Source organism: Pelodiscus sinensis, chromosome 3 (assembly GCF_052426305.1).
Source record: "Pelodiscus sinensis isolate ZL-2025 chromosome 3, ASM5242630v1, whole genome shotgun sequence".
Classification (NCBI taxonomy): Eukaryota; Metazoa; Chordata; order Testudines; family Trionychidae; genus Pelodiscus; species Pelodiscus sinensis.
Genome location: NC_143054.1, coordinates 5,347,274 through 5,372,052, shown reverse-complemented (window position 1 = coordinate 5,372,052; position 24,779 = coordinate 5,347,274). Strand labels below are relative to the sequence as shown.

Here is a 24,779-nt window from a genome sequence, read left to right as displayed (position 1 = left end):
GATGTAGAAGACTCCGGTTTCTAAATTTGGCTTAACACAATTGTCGTGAACAGATGTATTTTCAATAAAGCAGTGAGCTTTGATTCGCCACCTGTTCAGAAAGTCCTGATAAAAATCAATGTGAGGATTAGCGCCCCTCTAGGGACACCCTCATATGGAAAAGAAAAGTGAATTCAAAGGCATTTTCAGCACACAAGCCATATTCAGAGGAACACTTTGCTGACAGTTTCCCATGATTTCCCAACAGTGATACAATTAAAGAAATAGCCTGTGTCCTAGGGTTATTAGTAGTGGACTATCAAAAATGGGAAAAGGGAGAAATCAGTAAAACAGGGCTATTCTGGTGATGTAGAACACTAGGCTGCCTGAGAAAAATGAACCATCCCATCAGAAGAAGTGCAGCTTGGGAGATCTTCACTAAAAAAGTGCTCTTGCTCGTTATGGGATTACAAACACAAGCGTAGCCTTGGAATCCAGCAACCAGAGCAGCTGACAGTACTAGAATTAGATTTTGGTGGGAGCTGACGGTACTCAGATCCTTGCAGGATGAGATCCCAAGGTAGCGCCTTTCAAGGAACCACCCCCTTTACAAATAGCGTGCTAGAAAGGTGATAAGAGACCTGAATCTGAGCAGGGGGGGTAATTGATTTTTCGCTCACAAGGGGTGATGCTTAAATGAAGATTAAATCGAAGGGCAGGTGTATACTGTGGGGCAACGTCGACCCAAGGTGTGCAACTCCAGCTACGTGAATAGCACAGCTGGAGTAAACATAACTTAGGACAAGTTGCTGTGAGGGCTTCACTGAGGGCGAGGTCAACAGGAGAAACTCTCCCATCAACGTCCCTTATACTTCTCATTCCGGTGGAGTACAGGAATCAATGAGAATGTGATCGGTGGTTGATTTAGCAGGTCTTTACTAGACCTACTAAATCAACCACCTGAGGGATCACCGCAGCACTGATCTCCAGATACGGGTCAACCTGCCCTAACAAGCTGAACTCTATGTACAGCTCCATCCATGTGGCAGAGCTGCTTCCAATCTCACTCCTGGATGCACCATTTCCCAGCTGTCCCAGTAATAGTCCTTCCAAGGAACATGGGCCTTTTGGCTCCAGTTTCACCAACCATGGCTCATGTAGAACAGTGTCTTGCAGTATCAGGGCCATTGTTTGCATGGCCGCTGTTGATAGGCTCTCAGATTGAACGCCCACCAGGAGAGGTAGTAAGGCCCCCGGGCTATTGGAGATTCATCCATTGATCCTGAATTCTCATCACTGTTAGTACTGAAGCACTTTGAACAGCTGGGGGCTTTTTAAATGAATTGTGATGATTATTGTTTATACAGCATGATAGGTGTGCATGGTGCTTTACAGAAATAAAGAGAAGTAAAGGATATGGGGGATGTGGGGGACGGTCCCTTCCTCTAAAATGCAATACTCAGTGTAGCATGACCTCCTTGTGCGTGTGCTACTGGAGATCTTTCTTAACTACTGCAGCTGAGCCCTGGCATAATTTCTGACAGTGCATAGGCCCCATTAAAGGACATCAGAATATCGTGTGCAAGGAAAGTTTCCCACATCCGGCTTTATTTCCGTAGAACCTCAGAGTCGCAAACACCTCGAGAATGGAAGTTGTTCGCCACACTGAAATGTTCGTAACTCTGAACAAAGAGCTCAGGAGGGTCTTTCAAAAGTTTGCCACTGAACATTGACTTAATACGGCTTTCTATCACATTGTACAGTTTGAAAAATGCTGCTTTTAATTATCTTAATTTAATTGACACGAGCAGAAAAAGTTTCCTAACCTTGTCAATTTATTTTTTAAATTTTCCATTCAGTTTACATTTCACACAGTACTGATTGGCCTTCCTTCCTTCCACCTGATTGCATACATTCTGCTCCAGATGAGACATGTGTGTTGACTCTGGTGTTTGGAACTCTGAGATCCTACTGTCTGCTATCACTGTAACAAATATGTGCATCTCTCATGCCCTTACATGGAAGTTAAAAGTGAAAGCTGGTAACTTGGAAAGCGAGTCTCATTAGTGGCAGATATTCTGGAATTTTTGTCTGTTTATTGGACTAACTGTCTGAGCACACTTCTCCTCCCCAGCCCCACAATCCTTGCCATTTCAAGGTTATTTTAGAATCTACTCAAAGTATATATATAAAAAACCCCATAAGGTGGGAGGAGGATGTCTGAGTAATCAATTAGCCAAGGCATAGCTGCCGATGTTCAGACTCTCCCAGCTGGATTTTAAAAGTATGTAGGTGCCTAAGACACAGGTAGGTGTCGAGAGAGATTTTCAAAAGGAGCTTGGCACCTAAGTCCTGTTGAAATCAATGGGAGTGAAGCACCGAGGCACTTCTGAAAGCCCGACTGGGCAGCTATCAGTGCCTAAATACCTTCCAAATCTGGCATTGCTGTCATCGTGGCAAAACGTGGGATCTTCAGCCCCAGAGCAGAAGCTCCTATCACTGGCGCTCAAGCAGCAATGTTCTGCGCTGATGAGACACGCCACTTACTGTTCGGGGTCCCGGTCACTAAGCCAGTGTACCGTTTCGTGGCCTTTGTTATCAAATTTTTTTGCATCCTTTCCTTCTAACCAAGGAGCCGCCAAGGCAAGTGGCCAGATCAAAGAGAGATGTCAGTTTTTTCCTTAGCCTACAAAGAGGTTCTGTGGTAGGGAGGAGGGAGGGGATCTGTGGCTACTGAGGGGATCTGAGATCCTTGCCCACAGCAAAGCCCAGAGGTGAGCCATTCCACTGCCCTGCCAGAGACCTTTTCCTAACTGCCAGGAGAACCAGCTGGGGGCATGGTTGGGGGTGGGTGGATCACATAAGCTCAGCAGGCAGGATCCCTGAGAAAATATTCTCCCCCACAGCACCTCAGGGCCGAAAAGCTGTGTGTGATCACATTCTTGCCTTAGGGTTTACCAGGGTTAACTAGCTCCATTTCGTTCCAGACACATTTTACCAGTACAGATGTGACAAGGCAGAAAGGGCCCGAGCCCAGAAAGAGCCATAGATAAGTCCTCCAGGAAACTAGAGAGGCTTTGGAGGAACCGGCCAATCAAAGGCCAAGAAGGCCTACAAAAGGAGCTGCAAAGCTCCGAAGCAGCCAGTGCAGGGCACAGCTCAAAGAAAGCAGACTGGCTGAGAAAGTTGCCTTCAGGAGGGGCCATTCTTACCAAGTGGGGCAAGAGTCTGAGGGGAAACAGAGAGACAGACTTGGAGATGTCAGTGGAGGGCTCTGGGATGGGCCCCTGTTAGGGTATGTCTACACTACCCTCCTAGTTTGAACTAGTGGGGTAATGTATGCATACCGCACTTGCAAATGAAGCCCGGGATTTGAATTTCCCGGGCTTCATTTGCATAAGCGGGGAGCGCCATTTTTAAATCCCCGCTGGTTTGAACCCTGTGCTGTGCGGCTACACGGGGCTCGAACTAGGTAGTTCGAACTAGGCTTCCTAGTTCGAACTAAACTACCATTACTCCTCATTTCACGAGTATGTAGACATACCCTCCGAGATATACCCCGGAAGGGGTTCGTGATACACAGGATGTGACTTGGTCGGAGGCCTGGGTTGCCAAAGAGGCAGAGAGACAGAGTGCAGGCTATAAATGGCCATTGTGACATGAGGTATGTAAGTCGTTGGGAGAACAGTGAGGCTACGTCTACCCTGCACGATTATTTCGGAATAAGCGACTCCGGAAGAAATACTCTGAAATAGCTTATTTCGAAATAGCATGTCTACATTACAGGGAAGCCTGGAAATTAGTCTGAGGTAGGCTCCCTTCATGTGGACATGCTACCTTGATTTAGAGCCCCAAGAAGCACTGGGATGTAATTACTTTGAATGGCCTGGAGGAGGAGCTATTTCAGAGTAGCAGCAGTGGCGCGTCTATACTACTGTAATTCCGCAAGAGCTATTTCGGAAGAGGCATTATTCCTCATGGAATGAGGTTTACAAACGCCAAAATAAGCCACCCATTATTTCAAAATAACGGGCTAGCAATGTAGATGCTCACATAGTTATTTCGGAATAACGGATGTTATTCCAAAATAACGCTGCTGTGTAGACATGCTCTGAATGAGCATCCTATTGGTGGTGCACTGTGTGCATGAGATGTACTTGTGCTCCACTGTGTGTGTTTTGAAAACTGAGTAAATATACGGTTATATAAAGCTTGGTCGCAGGTATTTATTTCTCTCAAGACAACTTTGTTGGTGAAGCCCAGAGATTAGAGTTTTGCCGTTTTCCCCTTCTGAGAAATTAGAACAAACTAAATTAAAATAGCTCAAATTATGGGGTTAAGAGTTTGCATCACACTCGCCCTCTAGCTTTCTTTTTGCCAAATTTGGTGATTCACGGTGTCCTCAATTTTCCTTACAGCGTAAGTGAAAATTGCTAACTGGAGCACAGTTGCCTCTTGGCCTCCTTTTCAGCTGGGCTCCTCTCAGCTGTGCAGTTTAAAGGAGTGGCAACAGGTGTTGTGTTTATAGGCGTGAAAGTGAATGGAAAAAATAACAACAGCATTGATTTGTGCATAGGCTTAACAACTCCTGTATCCCCTAAGCCCAAGGAGCAAATAAAAACGAAGGCTCTTGCTGCAAGATCCAGGCATGATCTGACCCCCAAATGTGCAAATGCCAGAATTTAGCCCTTAAGCGATTAGTAGCATAATAGTAAAAGCTTGATATGAAACTTACGGCATCTAAATAACAAGGTGACAAATGTAGAAGTAAGAGTTAATACATATATGATATAATTCAAGGAAAAAAGTGGTTCTCAGCTAGTGATACTGGAAATACATTGGGGTCTGCCGGGGATACATCAACACATCTAGATATTTGTTTAGTTTTACAACAAGCTCCATAAAAAGTACTGTCAAATTCAGCACAAATTAAATGTTCAGGCAGACAATGACTTATTTATCCTGCTCTCTACGCTATACACTGAAATGTAAGTACTATATTTCTATTCCAATTGATTTATTTTATAATTATATGGTAAAAATGAGAAAGTCAAGCAATTTTTCAGTGATAGTGCGATTTGGTATTTTTATATCTGATGTTGTCAGCCAGCAGTTTGTTAGGTGAAAATTGGGTGCACGCAAGAAAAATCATATTCCTGAAAGGGGTACAGGGGTAATCTGAAAAGGCTGAGAGCCACTCACCTTACATAGTCTGATACTTTCTGTGACCCTGCACTCTCAGGGTACGTCTACACTACATGGCTCCGTCGACGGAGCCATGTAGATTTGTTTATTGGGCAAAGGGAAATGAAGCGGTAAACCTCATCCCACGAGGAATAACGGGGCTGCCGACAAAGGGCTTTGATGTTGGCAGGGGAGCGTCCAGACTAGCGCGCTGAGCCGACAAACAGCTCATCAGCTGTTTGTCGGCTCAGCGCGGCAGCCATGTAAATTTAAATGAAGCGGCGATTATTTAAATCGCCACTTAATTTCCCTTTGCCTATAACCCTCATCTACATGGCTCCGTTGATGGAGCCATGTAGTCTAGACACAGCCTAACAGTGCAATATACAAATAGAGTCATATTTAGGACTTCCATTTGCTAAAGGGCAGGTCAGACAAACATCTATCAGGGATGATGTGGATGGCTCTTGGTCCTGCCGTGAGGGCAGGGAACAGGACTTGGTGACCTCTTGAGGCTCCTCCCAATTCTATATTTCTATTAAAGAAATGTTTTTCAGAGCACTCAGTGCGTGAGCCCGAGCAGCTGACTGGTGAGGAGCAATTTTAACGTTGTATAAAGAGATAACATTTGAAGACTTGGGCCAAAATTGTCAAACTCGGTTGGCTCAATGTAGCCCCCTAAATATAATCGGCTTCATTTGCAGAGGTATGGAGAGCAGGCAGTTCCCATTAGCTTCAGTCAAGATCACACAACGCTATTCCCATCCAAGCAGGATTCCAGTGCTTCTGCAAACAGGGACGTGTCTTGTATTGTCACCAAGTTTTCTCAAAGATCCCCTAAGAAAGACATTTCTCCCCTTGCTCCCAGTTTCCACACCCCCAAACAAGCAGCATCATAAAAAAGCAGGGCCAGATTCTGCCACTCTCTGCTGTTGAGTGGAAATAAACGAGACTGCTTGAGGACACAAGTACTTCCCAGTGTGGTGGGGGTCTATGCTGATTCACACTCCTTGGTTTATGTTCACCTGTCTCCTAGATGCTAGGTGACATTCTGTTCAATTCTCCATCAGTCCCTTTGCAAAGCTTCATTCATATCCCGCACCTAGCTAGACTATGATGAAGCAGGGGAAGGATTTTCAATTGCATTTCATGGGTGGAATCTTGATCCCACTGATCCCAGTGGGAGTTTTGCCACTGACTTCAGTGCAACCCAGATTTCACCGTCGAGCAATGATATGGCCAGATTCACCTCCCGCTGAAATCAATTGGAATCATGCAGGATTTATAGGCGGAAGGCCTTATGGGAGTGCAAATTGCTTAGAGGCTGGGTGGGTATTATTACAGGTTGAACCTCTCTATCCAGCTCTCTCGGGATCTGACTATTGCCGAACCAGAGAACTTGCTGGACTACGAGAGGTCAATATTGTCTAGCAGCATGACCAATACTTCCACTGCTTACTGGGCTCTTAGAAGATGTTTACAGGTAAATTAGAGCTAAATAACAGCACAGAACACCGAGAGCCAGAACTGGTGGCTGTAAACGAACTTAACGGCACGGCAGGAAACTTGGACACACCCCATGAGAAGCGGGCATCCAGCTAATTCGAATCATGCCGGACCACAGAGGTTGCCAGACCAGATTGCTGGACTAGAGAGGTTCAACCTGTATTTCCATTTGACAGGCACCGAGAGGTAAAGTGAGTTGCCCCAGATCACACAGCAAGTCTGTGGCAGACTGAAGAACGACAGCCAGATCTCCAGACTAGACAATGCTGCTTCCTCAGAAATGTTCCCCTGACTTTCACTGTTGTCCTCCCATGTAAACTTAAAAAACCCAAAGGTGCATGAGTATATGGCTACATTTTTTGTAATATGCTTACCCTATAGAAACAGGCTATTTAAAATGGCTTGGTAAACTTAAAGAACAAGAAAATTATATTTTATATGCACATGTGTGATTATATACTCTCCCTCTGTGTATACACATATGTATTATATATATTATATACTACATCCTATATAATATATACACACACACTTAATTCTAATTAATCTGATCTCTTCTTAATCAAAACTCTCTTATCTAAAAGTAAGATAATATCCACTACATTTTCCATTTAGACAACTTTATACAAGTCGTAAAGTGCGTTATAAAGTGTGTCAAATATTTGTACGTAGAAAACTATATACATATAACACACACGTGTATTAAAACATTTGAAGTTAAGCCAAATTTTGCCTTTGTCTTCACCCCCTCAATACTTACAATACAAAACCAGATTGTTGTTTAAAGTTCTGAAAGCAAAGGGAGAGAAAAGGAATAAAAGAAACCCCCCCAAACAATTAACCAAAAACCTGGCACGTGTAGAAAACATCAGTTCACTTACTGAACATAAAGAGGATTATGTTGGAATCTCCTTTACACAAAACTAAACAAAACAAAACAAAAAAACACCCCATTTGTTTGTCTGTTTGTTAGCTCTTATAATTTGAGAAAAGTCACTGTAGCACTCTCACCTTGAACCAGAGTTTGAAACTTTTTGTGTTTCTTTGTACAAAAGAAAAAAACGGTTTGTGATATGGAACATAGTTTGGAAATTTGAGGTTGAAGAGAGAACAGAGAAAGAGAAACTGGAAGATTGCATAGTTGTGAACAGTGGCTTCTCATCAAGGTGAAAAAGTGCATCATCTGATAAAATAGCATCTGATTATTTTTTTTTTTTTTAGTTCGGTTCCATATGTTTTTTTCCTCAGTCAACTGTACACATCACACATGAAAAGATATTTACAGCACACACACACACACACACACACACACACACATGCTAACATCAAACACCTGACATTAAAACAGCCATTCTTTAAATGTTCCATCATAGTTTTTTTTTCCATGCACATTTGTATTCTTCTTAAATACATTTGTTTTTGCTACATCCTAAAACCATAAACATGTCTAAACCCATCTCGTGTAATTTTGATCTTTAGCAACATAAAAAGGGAGAAAGCACCAGGAGTGGTTTGGTTTGACCACCAAACCTGTAATTTAACGTCTTTCTTTTCTTTTTTCTCTTTCTTTCATTCAGTCACTACCTTGTCTGTTTGTTGGTGTTGATTTTGTTTTTGTTAATTTTCCAGAGATGGGAAAAAACAATTGACTTTTTTAAACGGTCTTGAGGTAAGAGTTATATGCTAAACACCAATGGCAGACAACAAGGCTTTCAAAAGCATTTGAGAAATTAAGAGTGTCCAACTGGTAATAATCGTCAAATAAAAAACATCTGTTGACAAAAATATTTCTAGGATCACTTGTTGCTAATTAGTTGTACCTCTGCGTCCCCTTCATTTTTCAACATTAACAATGAAATTATGCAGAAAAGCAGCAAGCTTGGTCTTTCACCCTCCCATCAAGTCAAATTAAATGACAGTGATGTATTTTTTTAAAAAAATACTTCAAAAGCTTTTCATGCTTGCTGTCTGCCTCAAGTGCGTTTTAATATGTCTGATCATTTACATTTATATAGGAAAGTCTCTTTTTTGTTACACTTTATACAGCATCTCTGCGCTTTTGTCTTTTTCTCTTCGTTTTTTTAAAATTTTTGTTTTTTGGATAAACGGTTATAACAATCTACAGTAAGGCTGCACAGGAAGAATTCTGTGTATTATTTTTTTCTCTAAGAACCAAAGTATATAAAATGAGGTTTGATTCTAGCACCTTTTACAGTATTATTGGTGTTGTTCCCTTTAGTAGAAAATAGCATCGCTCAACATCCTTTCATTTGAAATGGTACCATGGGTGTTGTCGGCAAGACTTTAAGGTATCAACAGAGACGGGAAAACAAGGTGGCCTGCTACCCAATCCTGCAGTCCTTGCTCTGACAAAACTCCCACTGAGAGCTGGCAGAAATACGCATGTGAGTAAAAACATGTTGCATTTACCTCCATGGGAGGGCTGCAGGACTGGATTGGCCCCAACAGAAAAGGGAACATTTAAACAGAAACGTAGATTAAGTTGCTGTCTCTGAAATGTGATTCAACTGGCCATCAGCTGAAACTGTCTGTGGTTCTCTCAATATGCAAACCCTCATGGAACAATAATATGTGACATTCTAGTGACTGAGTAGATGCTCAGACAGAATAAGATCTTGGGATATAGCCCTCTCTGCCTAACCAAGCCCCTTTTGATGTTACCAAAAAAAAAACCAACCAAAGAACTACCTTTGACAACAGTGTGAACAGAGCTGGGTCCTTTCAATTCATCTTTCTTGAGGGTCTTCGGAGAACGTGGGTCTCCGTTGATCGGGAGGTCCCTCTGTAAAGGCTGATGACAAATATTTTGCAAGAAACAGCAACTTTCACAGAGCATGTTTGGGAGGTGAGAGGAGAGAGAAAACAAGTACACAGTTCACGCAAAGAAAAGCAAGTCCTTCCATGGATTTTACGCTACAGGATGTTGAGTCTCATCAGACAGCTGTTAATCTCACTGGAGTAGTAAGTATTTCTGCAGAGGAATGGCCGATTCCCCATGCAGCTTCATCAGAACCTCAATTATATATATAGAATTATAACTATAGTGCTATATCTATCTATTTATATTTATATATGTATACATTAAAGTCTGTTACTGCACTGGCACGCAATACAGAGGAAAAGTACTGGCATTGTAGTTTCCTGCTAGTGGTTGCCTTGACTGGAGTTCTGTGAACGGTAAGCACCACAAGAAAAGGCACCACAAGGTTTTGAGAAGTTAATTGTCTGTCTTCACTGCCCTAACCTTGCCATGGTGAACCCGCACTAAGGGCTTTCCGAGTTAATGAGGACACATAGGGCCAGGCCGAATTCTGATCTCAATAAAAGTTGGTGCAAGGTTCAGGGTCACACCAATGACTTTGGTGGAATTAATTCATCTTTAGCAGTACCACGATGCATCTGAGAACAGAATTTGGCCTTTAAAGAGAACATTAACTGAATCTGAGAACACTTATCTAGCACTTTGGATTTCAACGTCCTTCCTAGAGAGAGAGCCAATTTTTTTTTTTATTTTTTTTTAAAGCAATGATGTTCGAAGTATCTGTTGGTCTTAGGGGCTTGATCTTACTAGTTGCCTGCGAATAGGTGCTGAGCTCCCTCAGTCAGTAAATGTACATTGAAGGTGCTCAACAAACCTAAGGAGATTCTCTTCCCTGTGCAGCATCATATCTGAAACGTACAACCCTCTCGTGCACCAGAGTGCTACAAAGGAAGGTCTTGAAGTCACTCCGAATTTCCACTCAGGTCAGAAATCTGCACCTTAGTTTTACTGCGGTCCTTATGCACTCCTCATTCAGTCAAAACCTCTACCACAGCAGACTTTTTATCTGGCCCTCGCTGTATTTCTTTTGCCGATCAAGTCACACACGCATCGGCATAGGCACGCCTGACCCCAAATATCTTTAAATAAAGGGGCGAGCCAAAGGAATAAGACAGAGAACATACTCAGAACCATCCAGGGAAAAAAGTAATTGACTAACTCATGCCAAATGTAACTTGCATAAATAAGTGACCTCCTACAAGGAAGGAAATTGCTTGGTGATTTAAAAATAAAACAAAAGATTCACAGGCACCGTGAGTCGGGGAATAGCACCAGTTTTGCATTTGTGTTGCTGTAACTTAGCCCACCCTTTCTGACCTATTGAAACCGTAGCAGGTTGGTTCAGATTAAAGGCTAATGGGCCAGGTTCTATCCTCAGCTAAATGACAGCAGATCAAGAGCAAATCCACGGAAGTCAGCGAAGTTGCTCACATGTAAGCGAGAGCAGAATTAAGCCCATGTCACATGATCGCTTGGTCAGTTCAAACAATAGGGGAGCTGCCAGGAATAATCAATGATCACCAAGAGCTACGCATGGAACTTGGTGGCACACATGTGGAAATGGGTTGAAATGCCAACACAGGGTGCCAAGGACAGGGCTTGAAATATGCTTTTCTGGACCCCTCCTGGTATTTGCCACTTGGATCATTTTGTGCTGGAGGAGCAAGTTCTGCACTGGAAGCCACTGTGGACCAATACTTGGCCCTGGTTGGGAATCCTGAAGGAGGTGTGTTCTCTTGTGATGGAGATCTTTGCCAGCCAATTGTAATGCGTAAGGATTTGAAGGGCAACATGAGCTCGGAAATTGGATTCTCATTTAGTGCATTGAATTGGCATCAGAACGGAGGATGGTCCATTATGATCAGTCACCAAGACCTACAGAGTCGCTAAGGCAAGATTCCAGATGCCAACACAACTGGATGTCGTACGATTCGCAACAATACAATTAATTGTATGGAAAACGTGGACCGAGCGCCAGGGAGGGACAACGAGGGCTGCTTACAATAGAACCCCATTCTCTCGATCATTTAAAACCATCCGGGACTGAGTTTTGGAGAACAGAGGGTGAGGAACAATCCTGAACTGGATCCAGGGGGTGCACTTGATGACCTGCTATGTCTTCTCCATCTCTAACCTCCCTAATTTCATTGTAAAAAGATGTCCTGCTAAAAATCCACCCTGCTTGCCCACCTTTTGCACCAACCCACTGCTTTACCAATGGAAGCAAGACACAAAGGGTGGGGAAGTGCACCCGTTTCCGGTCTGGTATGACATCTGGCATGGGCAGCCATGTCCCTACTCGAATTCCAAGCTCACCTGAATCCAGACCAACTGGACCCTATCCTGATCCGCCAAGGCGACAGCAATGGGAGGCGATGTGCTACTCTGACCTGTTAGCGCTGGCCTGGACAACATTGGGCAATTCTATTGTCCCCTTCCTTTTAAAGCCTCAAAGCACTTTACTATCCTGGATTAAATACTTATCCAGTGTGTAAAGGACACAGCATCTTCATGTGCTTTTCTATAGCTCCGGCAGAGAGCCCATCCGTGACTGTCCAAGGTCAGACAATGAGTAAAATTACACTGTCTGCTCTGGGAGGACAGAGACCATATTTTTCTTGTGTTTCGACATAGCCTAACACAATGGGGAAGCACTGGGATGGGCTCCCTAGGGAAGGGTGGAATCTCCATCCCTAGAGGAGTTAAAGTCCTGGCTCGACAAAGCCCTGGCTGGGATGTTTGAGTTGGGGTTGATCCTGCTCTGGCAGGAGGTTGGACTCAATGGCCTTTGAGGTCTCTTCCAGCCCTATGGTTCCAGGATTCTATGATGATGAATGGGGTCCTAGCCTTGACTGAGGCCCTCAACCGTTCCCACCCTACAAATGATAAGTAACAATTCTAATAACGATGCGGTAAAAGCAGGAAAAGGGACCCAGGAGTCCTGATTCTGTCAGCTACTCTGACTCAGTTTACCTACCGTCTAGTGTTTATGGTGTTTGTGCTTTTGGAACCAGACCTGTCTGAGGGCTAACGCGGAGGAACATTGTCCCGGTTTTGAATGTTCAGAATAAAAATGGCATTTTTCAAATAGAAATATCAACTTGTGCTATTCTCTAGACATGTGCCAGCTTTCTAGTGGTACAAAAATTCAGGGCTGTTCTTGGGGTTAAAATTGAAAAGATTGTGCGAGTGTATGCAGCCGAGGACCTTGACAGCGTGCCAAACATTAATTCACTTCAATCAGTGAATTATTATAACACCCTTGTGTTGTAGGCAGCTATCCCTAACCCTGTTTTGCACCTGGGGAAATGGGTGGAGATTTCAGGGACTTGCCCCAAATCACACAGCAAGTCTGTGGTACAGAGGGGAATAACTCTAGATCTTCTTGCACCCTGCTTTCAGATTGCTTTCAAACCTAGAAATAGGATTACTGTGGATTTTAGCAACATTTTAAAAGCCACCAACTCTTTGCTCAGGCTGTACAATTGACGGCTCAGTCCTCTTTATGGCACTCAGTGTTGGAGAGTTAGTGCAGGATGTGCTAGACAGTGATGCAACTCAGTCAGGATAGTATGTGAGTGCATCGTTCGATGAGGATTTATTTCTGGAATTCTTAAATGTGTGTGTGTGTGTGTGTGTGTGTGTGTGTGTGTGTGTGTGTGTGTGTGTGTGTAGAGGTCCTGTAATCTCATCTGATTCTGATTTCACACTGGTTTTACGGCAGTGTGAGTCCATCTGTTTGAACAGAATCATTCGACTTTACCGCGCTACCTGGCGACTGCTTGGACTAGAATCATAGAGTCATAGAATCATAGCACACTAGAACTGGAAGGGACCTTGTGAGATCATCAAGTCCAGTGCCCTGCCCTCACAGCAAGACCGACCACTGTCTAGGTCATCCCTGATAGATGTCTGTCTAAGCTGTAATTAAATATCTGCAGTGATGTATGTATGAAATCTTTCTTTCACGCACATTTTTGACGTTTGCAAAATTACTTTCCAGCCTCAGTCCTATTAAAAATCCAAAATACCAAGACGTTTTATGGCAAAATATTGCAAAAAGCTTTGAATCAGAAACACTGAAACCGCAATTGTCAACTAGGTGGATGTCAACTTACAGCCGAGACGGTGCTTGGTCCTGCTATGATTGCATGGGACTGGTCTTGATGACCTCTTCAGGGTCCTTCCAGATCTGGGATTCTAGGAAATGAAATGAGTCAGCATTGCCAAATGAAAATGCTGCTTTGCAAAGATACTTCAAAAGAAAAAGGGGGAAGGGGGAAGACACTTGATTGAGAACTGCGGTTGAAAAGAAGATGCTCTTCCTTGCCAAACTTGCAACACGCTGTTGAAACTGCATGTTCTGCACATGGGAAATTTTGGGGGTGCACAAAATTTCTATCAGCGTCGAGAGTTGTGTGGTTCCCTGAACTTGGCTTCCATGCTTATTTAACAAAAGACATTTCCAAATTGGAGTTTGGACCATGGACGTGCCTTCCTCCCCTTTTGCCCAGGAGATTTTTTTTTTTTTAAAAAGAACAATTCAAAAAAATGTTTATTTCAAGCCCTGTTGAAGCCCCCACATTGCTGATGCTCCAACCCTGAAACATTCCTCTCCATCATCTCCAAAAGCCCTTCTGAATTCAAAATGTATACATACATATTAAAACATATATATGTGTGCTCCTACACACACATATATATGGATACATGCGCACACACACACACACACACACACACCAAAGAGACCCTCAAACTTCATTCTACCAATCTCCATTCACTAATGGAGTTGAAAAGTTGGAACTTACAGTAGGTTCTCTTTCTTTTTCCTTTGCTCTTAAAATAGCCAAAGTTACTTCAACTCAATTAAATGCAAAACAGCCAATATTGAACATGGCCTGCTAAGTTTATTGTTAAACAATGTACTTGCCAAGAACTTAACTCTAGAAGGTAAACTTTGTTCATCTCCTCAGTTATAGAATACCCTTGACACTCCCTGTGCTGTAGACAACTTGCTTCTTTTACTAGGGGGCTGACAAGGAGAGGTATACGCAACAGACATTTAAATGTATTTTCTCGATGAGATCCACGTAACCCTTCACCCACTTTGGTGCCATGTCACGCCCCCTGAAGCCCGTCGGAGGCCACCCCTTTTAAAGGCACGGATGTTTAAGCAAAGTATCAGGCCACCAGAGAGGAAATGCCCGTTTTCCTGCCAGCGTTTGGAAGATGCGGGCGTCGTGGCCCAAGGGGTTACATTACCGTCCTCTCCAGCCTCGGCTCAGCAGCACCACGTTGAGCGAGTGCCCCAGAGAAAATAAATGGCCGGGGACATGAGCGGTGAGAGGCCCATCTGCACTAACGAGGCTTCTGGGTTTGTTAATGGGTGTCTGTTTCCATGGGAGTCAGACCTCTCCACTGTTGGGAGACTGGCCCCAAAGTCACGGAGCAGGGAATTCCTAGCTGCATACTCTCTTCCTCCAAGTTCCCGGTACGACAAAGCTGGTAGCACACCCATGATGGGACAGAGTTTACAGTCCTGACTCAGGGGCGAGACAATGGGAATTTTGCCTGAGTAAGGAGTGCTGGATCAGAGGGGATCCCCTTGCCCCCCAGATCAATTTATAATAAACCAACGGCTAACTCTCCTTGCTCCTCCATACTTACACAACAGTGGCCTGACAGAATGATGCTTAGAGTTGGCCAGAAATTTAGAATTCACAAAATCTAGATACGAGACAAACAAATTGTTTTGTAAAAATTGCCTCTCTCTCTCTGTACTAATAAGGATATTCAGAATAATTAACGGAGTTCCTTCTGGGGTTTGAAAGCAATTGATCCCCGGTGTAGCTCCACTGACTTCAATGGAGTTGCAGCAAGGGTGAATCTGGTTTGGGTCCAAAGACTCAGTCAAAACTCCTCATCATGTCAATGGGAGTTTCGCCGGACAAAGGCCCTGTTCTAGTTTCAGTGGGCATTACATCGCTTTTACTCCTTGAAAGCAAGCACCTGGAGAAGAAATGGACGTGAGCCATTTGCAGCGTGCAGTGTTTTTGATGTGTCTATTTTATTCTTTCCGCTCTTTAGTCTTTCCGCTCTTTGTGTAAGGAAATATAGTTCTCCAAAAGCTATTGTAGAACAGAGTAAACTGTGATTAGTATTGTGCTAGGCAGTCAAGAAACTTAAAGGCAAAAAAAAAAAAAAAAAAAAAAACCTCAAAAAAAACCAAATAACCCTCTGCTGTCCCCCATATGCTGAGTAAAGCGTACCAGCCTCCCAAATAAAGTCAAGGCTATTCCAAAGCAGCGTGAGCAAGTATTTCACTGTATTCAGATGGAAGCTGAGTACAGCTTCCAAAAATTCAAGTATCGGTTAAGGAATCTGTCCAGTTTCTAAATGATTTCATCGACTTTGAGTTTCAAGTTTCCAGAAAGAGAGATGAAATAATCACCAGTTGTGTACAAAAATAATATTGCAAACAGTGCTAGGAAGGCATTATTACACATGATCGAGAAAGCAAGGCTTTTCTATTTAGATTACACACAACAGCCTCCGCTCCTGGCTGTTGGGGAGAGAAAAGACTTCAGACAGCTTTCTGGACCCATACATGTACTGCATAATTCGGTTTCCTTTTGCCACATTGTAAAACAACCTTTGCCCTTCCGTTCCCAATAACACAAACCCAGTAATAATAATACTTTGCACTTCACAGCACCTGTCCCCAAAGTGCTTCACAAAGAATTACTTAAGCCTCACAACACCCCTGTGAGGTAGGTAAGTATTATTACACCCATTTACAGATGGGTAAACTGTAGGCACAGAAAGGTTAAGTGACTTGCCTAAGGTCACACAGCAAGTCTGTGGCAGAGCTGGAAATAACACCCAAGAGTCCTGTCACCCCATCATCTGCTACAATTTTTTTGACCATGTTCCCTCTCCACCCTGGCCTTACAATACCATCTGACAAACAAACCAATACATAACACCAAAGAACTCAGCATGGTATAACATCTCAGGTTGGCCAGGACAGCAACCTGGCTGCATGTGTCCCAAAGGGATGGGAAAATACTGCTTATTCTCCATTCAGTTTTGACAGCTTGCAAATGTTTTTAATATGCAACAGGAAACAACCCTCTGCATTATTTCATCAACATGATTATTTGTTTTTATTGCGGCTTCCAATTGGGCTATGTGTTTTGAGGGCCCGATCCCTTACAACGATTTTTATAGTGCATACATTGTCAACCTCCGCATCAGTGAAAATCCTGTGGGAACAAATGCAGCGATCTGCTGTTTTATTTAACACGATACCAACGGCCCTAGCGCTCCAGCTTTAAGTAACGGACACGGGCTGAATGCAGACGGGCATTCGGTTCGGTGCAATCCCCCCTTCCCAACCCACTGCATAACAGAAAAGCGTTGCCGTAGTGGTATCTCCACGTTTAAACACAGAAGAACAACAAAACAATTTGCAGTGCGCTCATGGAAAAAAGTGCAAGAGCCTGTACCTGATGGTGTGGAAATGCATTCTGCACACAGTGAAAGGTTGCCCACGTTTATTTGGGATAGCTTCAGAACCTCCAAATTCACCCTTGGCTGAGAGTCTCTGCACCAGAATACACCTGAGCACCAAGGGGAAAAATCCCTCACAGAACAATCGCACCCTGGGGCTATTCCCCACCCCCAGAAACGCCAGGGCTGTGGACAATTGTTGGAAGGACAGCATGCACTCAGCAGCAACAGAAAAGTTTGCAGGTAAGCATACATCGCCTCGACTGCCTACCAGTATGGAAAACAAAAAAATCCACCGCCTTGGTTTTCACACGCGCATCCTTCAGCTGATGCGTTTTTGTTGTGACCAAACTGGAGTAGAACCGAGCCCAGCAGACAACTCACCAAAGACTAGGTACCCCAGGGAAAAGCCTGCCTCCACAATTTCCCACAGACCCTGGCAGCTTCCAAATAGCCTCCTGCAATAAGCGGCACAGCAAGCAGGCACTAGAAGGCTTCACAGATGTACAGTCGTGAGTTTTCCTTTTCAAAGCACATCCCGGCTTTCATTCAAACCCGGTGGGAGCCACATTCGGCCACATTTTCTGAAGGGGGGTGATCCTGCTACAAGAACGTTCATGACGGTTGGTTTTGTGCATGTTCCGAGTAAGGAATGGAAACAGAGATAAATTGTGAAGCGAATCTCATGCTTTAAAGACACTGTCATCAAAGGTAACATTTTCCTTTTCATTGTGACAAGGACCAAGCTCACAGTCTCTCCAAGATGCAAGATTAAGCCTGAGGGTGGACTGTTTTGTGAGATTGCAGCTACCTTGCTTTTTAAAATCCAAAAAACGTTCACCGGTTTTGGCAGCAGGAGAAATGAATGAGTCGACCTGGCTAAATAGCCCTAAATAAGCTATTAAAATATTGACCTTTAAATCGGTGTTCTGCCAACGTTTTCTCTTGGCAATCATGTAAGACAGCTGCACATCGGCAACTTGGTTTGGGTACATTTAGAAAAGATGCAAATCTTGCATGTGCAGCGAAGTATGACAGGGTCATGGGCAGATGCGTCTTCAGGGTAGATGCATGCAGATACTGGGCACATTAGAAACTGACAGACATAAACACCCGATGGGTGTCAGCATCATTAATGGAGCGGATGGCCCTCAGCACTAAAGAACACAGCCTCGGAGCTAAAAGATGTTCCGTGAATGGAAGCTGTAGAGGGAACCGACCAGAGCCACCCTATATGATCTAGTAGAAGGAGATGGAGCATATACACGTGTAACTTCCCATGAGCATGCCAGATCAATACATAAATCACTAATTCATTGCTTGGACTGCATGCGTCTGAAGCCTTCTGAACTTTGACAGATTTCTGAACTACAGTGGATTCAATGTTGCTCTTTCCAGCCTTTTAAAACCAATTCTGGAGGGACTGGGGGAGGTGGGAAGATGCTAACTAATCTACCATGCAGAGCACAGAGATGCAGGGGGATCAAAAAGGGAAACAATTCAACCATCAATGGAGGGGACACCATAAGCAAAGGGCACTCGGAAGAAGAGAAGCACTTTAAAGCTGAAGGAGGCATGGGGTTCGATACTGACAAAGGTCAGACAAAGGGTTCCTGTTCTGTACAGTGCCTCCGGCTTGGGAAAAGGAGAGGCAGGGTGAAGAGACTTACAATAACAGCATCAGACAGAACACAGAGGAGTAAGGCCCTTGGCCCACAAGGATCTGAAGCAAACGCCTAATCTCAGGAATGTCGGATAAGAGTATTCCCAAGAGCATGGGCAGCAAGTCAAGGCCCAGATGGGGAAGGCGAGCCCAAGCCCCGCCCCTTCTGCCCAAAGCCACACCCCTACCCTGAGAGACCACACCTCTTTAACAACCTTTCCCCCATACCCCCCGAGCCAAGCCCCACCCAAACTCTCAAGCTTACCACTGCTCCTGTCTCTTCCTGCCGCAGGGAGTCCAAGCGCATGCTCTGGGGCGTGGGGGGAGGCATGCAGGGGTCTCGCACTCCGGAGGCGTAAGGAGGGTCAATGCAGTCAGACGTATGGAGGGAGAACTGCACCCCTTTCAGCCACACCTCTGCAAGGAGCCAGTCTTGTTTGTGCAGTCCTGGGGAGCCAAAGCGACGTACGGAGGAAGGAATGCAAGTCGCAAAGGTCTCAGTCATTTGGACTTGGACAGGCTCACCGACAGGGGAGCAAAAGGGGCTGTCGGCCCCGCGGTCAAGGCGCCATCACCGAACATTCTCAGGAACTGGTTAAATCATTAGGGCTTCGGCTTTTGTTCCTGCCTGGCGTGGGGAGTCGCCAGCGCTGACACCCAAGTTGAGTGGGAGCCACCCTCTGAACCCGCCCATGTGACCCGCACAGTCTTTTCTGAACCTATGCTAAAGCCCGCCAATAGGGGGCAAGGGCCCATGGCTCCTGGCTGCCATCACCACTACTGGAGAGTCGTGGCTGGAGCCGAGGGCCCTTTAAATCTCCGCCAGAGTGCTGCGCAGCACACTGGTAGGATGGGCAGCACAGTGCTGACGGCTGGCTGCCCCAGCCCCGCCCCTTCCATGCGAGGCTCCACCCCTTCTGGGAATATGGAGCCAGCTGTCCCACCTTGCACAGGGGCCCAACAGTTCTGTTGGCTCTCTTGCCTATGACAGAGCTATCTATCTTTCTGTCCGCCTATCTAACAGGAAGGAGGACAGGACCCCTTGGAACATTTACAGTGAGTGACTTTACTGATGTCTAGGGACGGGAGAGAGGCCATCAGATGACTTGAAGCAGTACCAGATACCGAGTGTTCCATAACTTGAGACTTAGTTGCAATAGAAATGGGGGAAGCCCCCGCATCGGAGCCATTCAAATAGGCTGAGACAGAGCAATTCTTGCAATTCTCCCCACACGCCCCTCCTTTGGAATGATGGACTAGTTGACAGAGAAGATTTTTCCCACCTTTAATGACTATGCCTGTGAAATCGGCTCAAGTGTAGAGAAGAGCAGCATTGGAAAGGGCTTTAAGGAGTAACTTCTGTACAAAGGAGATGATGCACAGAGCAAAGAGTCAGTGTCTATTAGAGTAAACCTCTAATAATGATGTTTATGGTAAATATTTGGAGTAAAAAATGAAATGCCTGGTCTTGTCCAGAGAAGAGAAACAAGAATGATTAAAAGTATAGAAAACATGAACTCTGAGGGAAGATTGAAAGAACTGGATGGCTGTGTCTACACTGGGCCACTTATTCCGGAAAAGCAGCCGCTTTTCCGGAATAAGCTGCGAGCTGTCTACACTGGCTCCTTGAATTTCCGGAAATGCAGTGACGATTTACTGTAAGAAATCAGCTGCTTTTCCGGAAAAACTATGCTGTTCCCGCTCGGGCAAAAGTCCTTTTTCCGGAAAACTGTTCCGGAAAAGGGCCAGTGTAGACAGCACAGTAGTCTTTTCCAGAAAAAAGCCCCGATCGCGAAAATGATGATCGGGGATTTTTTCCGGAAAAGCGTCTGTGGCCAATGTAGACGCGCTTTTCCGGAAAAAGGGCTTTTCCGGAAAAGCAGCCTGCCAATGTAGACGCTCTTTTTCCGGAAATACTTATAACGGAAAACTGTTCCGTTTTAAGCATTTCCGGAAATTTATGCCAGTGTAGACACAGCCGATGTGTTTAGTCTGGAAAAGAGAAGAATGAAAGGGGACATGATAGCAGCTTGTAAGTACCTTAAAATGTTGTTACAAGAAGGAGGGATAAAAATTGTTTGTCTTAACTTCTGAGGATAGGACAAGAAGCAAGGGGCTTAAATTGCAGCAAGGGAGGTTTAGGTTGGACATTAGGAAAAACTTCCTGTCAGGGTGGTTACGCATGGGAATAAATTGCCTAGGGAGGTTGTGGATATTTCAGAGCAGGTTGGATAGACATCTATCAGGGATGTTCTCGTGAGAGTAGGGAGCTGGACTAGGTGACCCCTCGAGGTCCCTTCCAGTTCTATGATTTGTGATTCTATTTGGCAGGCTTAGCACAGATAATGGGCAGTCCATATGCCTCTCTAATGTGGCCAGTCCTTACAATAAGAGTGGGAACTTGCAGCTAGCAACCTGAAGGCAGATATCAATCATTAAGTTCACTTCACAAAATTACCTCATTTGTCAGGAGATGTCACATGGACTGGAGAAGAAATGCAATGAAAATGACTGACCGGTGACATGGTTCTGTGCCGCAAATAATGAAGACGGTAAATGAAATCTCTTCTGACAAAAGAACGGACCATTAATTAGGGAGGGGAAAAACAGTACGAATCCAACCCTTCGTGTGAAAATGTGGCCATCGGCCAGGTTGTAATCAGAGCCTGGAAACATTTAACAGAAATAGAGCGACCGGGAATTACAGTACCTGTGACAATTTGGCTTTTTATAAACTTTGCTGTGAGTCTGTAGTTTGGCGTAATAAGCCCTCCCCTCCACAGAGAGGCCTGTGAAATATTTGATCGGCACTCAGAACCCAGCACATAGCATCGCCGACTGAAAAAAATGGTTTCCATTCAGGTATATTCAGGTGAAGAAAGCATTCAGCTTTTTAAAACTGTTATATAAAACGTGTACTAGTTTCTTTAAATACCTACTGTAATTAATAAAAAGGGTTCATCAAATAAAAAATCATAATCGTAATTAAAAAAAATCTTTTCCCCATGTTGATATTCTCTTCAGAATAGATCAGCATGGGAATTTTGCACCCTAGACAGTTACAGTATTTCTGGAATAAAAAATTGCAATCACACACAGAAAGTACTACAGTATTCACTTAAAAATATCTTTTGTTGTTGTTGTTGTTTCCCTCCCTCCCCCGAAGTACAGGGGTTGAAAAAATGCCCCAGAATGGGACTATTCTTTTTAAGGAGCAATACTCTTGAAACCAAAAATGGAATTACATATACACCACCCATGATGTAACTGGAAACAAAGAAACTTCAACACAGAAATAAATAAATGGATACCTTCGCGCACCAAAAAGATTATCTGGAAATGTCTCAGACCTCTAGCAGATATCCTTCTAAAGATTTGCCATCAAGGAAGGTCGAAGCATCTCCTTGCAGCGAGACTTCTTAAGCTAAACGGTGATGATCTTGCTACGCTCTCGATTTCCTATGGTGTTATTTCTTGCCATGTACTTACAGCAGAGGGTGACATAAAACATTTATCAGTGGTTCCCCGAATGCACCGAGTTAAACAATTCTCAGCTAAATCACAACAACAACATCAACAAAAATACAAAGCACCAAATCATCTTTAGAAAAGCGTCAGTTACAAGTTATTACTGTTTGAAGATTTTATCCTAATTTTTTCCCTTTTAAAAAACAAAAAACAAAAAAACAAAACAGAATGCTTTACTATCACTTTAAGGCTCACGCTGAATGAGACATAACAGGCCTTACACAATATTACAAATAATACATGTATGCCTTTTCACAGCCTTAAAATGATACAGTAGGCCAAATTATTTTGCCAGTCACCGATCAAGTATTGTGCCTTTAAATTGACTTTCTTTTTGCTACTATGCTGAGTTTTATTATTACTGAAATATTTTATTAGATATATGAAAATCTACTTTCGAATTATATTTTGGTGTATAATTTAGAAGAATTATTTTCCAGAAATCCAGATGGAAGGCCTTTTTCTGGGCCCACTCCCATCAGTGTGAATCAGGTGTAAGTCCACTGAAATTAATGGAGTTACGCTGAATAAAACTGTGTTGAGTGGGATCAGGTACGGTATTACTATGAGACTTTGATGCAAACAGAGTCCAGCGGACTGTCACATATGGCCCTTTGACACTAGGGAAACAATTTTATCAGGGGGCTGCATTTATAACATGGTTTGATCTGGCTGGCATACGTGGTCACCAAACTATATTATAAACACATTGCCAAATTCTGTTACAGCCCTGATCGTCTCTGTCAACCATCTAAGATTCAAGGTCTTTTGGGGCTTCCTTGCTTTGCTTTCTCATCTTTAGATATTTTTCTTGTTCACCTATATCCAATAAGAGCAGCAATATCTTTTGTATGTTTCTCTTTTGTTGTTGTTTTCTTGTTTTTTTTTATTTCTTTTTTTAAGTTTTGTATTTAGGTTTTTAAATTTTTCCTGGCATAAAATCTCCCAAGAGTTTTGCATGAGAAAGGTGACAGTACTTAATGAAACTCAGCACCTCTAAGGGCATAAGGCAGTTGTAGGTTTGTTTGTTTGTTTGTTTGTTTTTATTTTTCAATCAGCACCAATCCCATATAGAATGTTCTACACTTGGTGTAAGATATAAAACTCTGACGTGGTTCCACCTGTGGATCATAGGTGTGGAAGTTGAAATACTGTTTCTTGTGTGTAAAAAACAAAAGAAAAGTTTTTCTTTTTGTTTTTACTTACAAAACATAGAGATTATCTTTTTTTTTTATACATACAGCAGCCAGAAAGAAAGCTTATCTGAAGGTTTGTGTTTGTTTCATGATCTGTGTTTACCGTAAACAAAAATAAGATCCCCTCTTTTACTTTTTTTTTTTAAAGGAGCTTTAAAGTGAAGACTCATATTGTAGCAATTCATACAAGAGAGGTCCGTCTCTATACCTAATACCTACAGCGGTGGGGGTAACATACTGGAGAATGTTGATAGTTCTTCTTAACCGCCTGTCTACAAAATGAGCATCCCAGGCAGGATATTTCTTTCTTGGGATGTCAATTTTAATGAGGGGGCCTTCGGGGTAATAGGCTCGCCCAGATGGAGTAGATGGCACCATTGCTCTCACCTGGAAAACGGGCAAGCAAGTATCAGCCGTGAGTTCCTCTTGTTGCTCCGTGACCGCTCTGGTGGGCGTGGCCTGGCCCCCCTGGTACCCAGGCGTTTCGGATGCCATGGGCTCCGCCTCCGGAGGCAAAGGGATGCCCCAGAGCAGCTCGGCGCAACAGGAGCTGGCAAAAATCTTAGCTCTCGGCCCCATGGGATGCAGCACCCCGTAATAGAAGAGCATCAGAGCTATCCCAGCAGCAAAGCTAAGAAAGACACAACACAGTGCTGGCACGGCATAGGAGTCAGTAGTTGTAGGATCTCTGTAAAAATACCAAAGGAGCGTCAAGGCAGCATTCTCTGTCAACACTATGGTGTAATACGCAAACATTCGGTATCGAGTCCTCCCCTCCTTGACATTAAACCAGCAGAAAATGTACACAATCCCTACCACCATGTTGAAGAGGATCTCCTCCCACTTAGACATGCAGAAGTCAGTCCCGCCATGGATGATCCAGAAGGCCATGGCGCACCAGTGGACCACTACAAAGATCCCAAAGTAGAGCTGGAAGATGGAAGCAAAGAGGGCAAAAGAGATAACTCTGGATGAGATGGTGAAGAGGCGCCAGAAGAGATGGATGAGGGCCCCTCTGTAGCTCATACTCTTCTTGTCGTCCCTAGAGTCCCGAAGCAGCTTGTGATAGGACGCTAGCACCCAAGCCAGGGACATGAGGGACGCCACAGAGGACACACCTGCCAGAAGACACAAATCCACAGAGTCAAACAATAGCACAGATGTAGAAGATTGCTCACTCTCTGCTCTACCGTCACGGTAGATGGTAGCAAGGAACGTACCACACATGGCAAACATGTCGAGGAGCAGAGAAATGCAGAAATATCAACATCGGAACCATTAACACCCAGCCTTTACCTGACACCTGCATGGCTGTATTTTATATTGGTGATCCAACTGATCAAAAACCTCCCGCCACACTGAATCGCCC

General features: G+C 43.9%; 1 protein-coding gene across 1 annotated transcript in view; it reads right to left on the bottom strand.

Moving 5' to 3' along the window:
- Window positions 1–14,234: 14,234 nt before the first annotated feature.
- XKR6 (XK related 6) overlaps window positions 14,235–24,779 on the bottom strand; it is a 271,546-nt gene continuing 261,001 nt past the window's right edge. Inside the window, exon 3 of the mRNA XM_025185363.3 lies at window positions 14,235–24,528. Coding sequence (XP_025041148.3) covers window positions 23,564–24,528 — 965 coding nt within the window. The 3' untranslated portion in view covers window positions 14,235–23,563. The remainder of the gene's footprint in view (window positions 24,529–24,779) is intronic.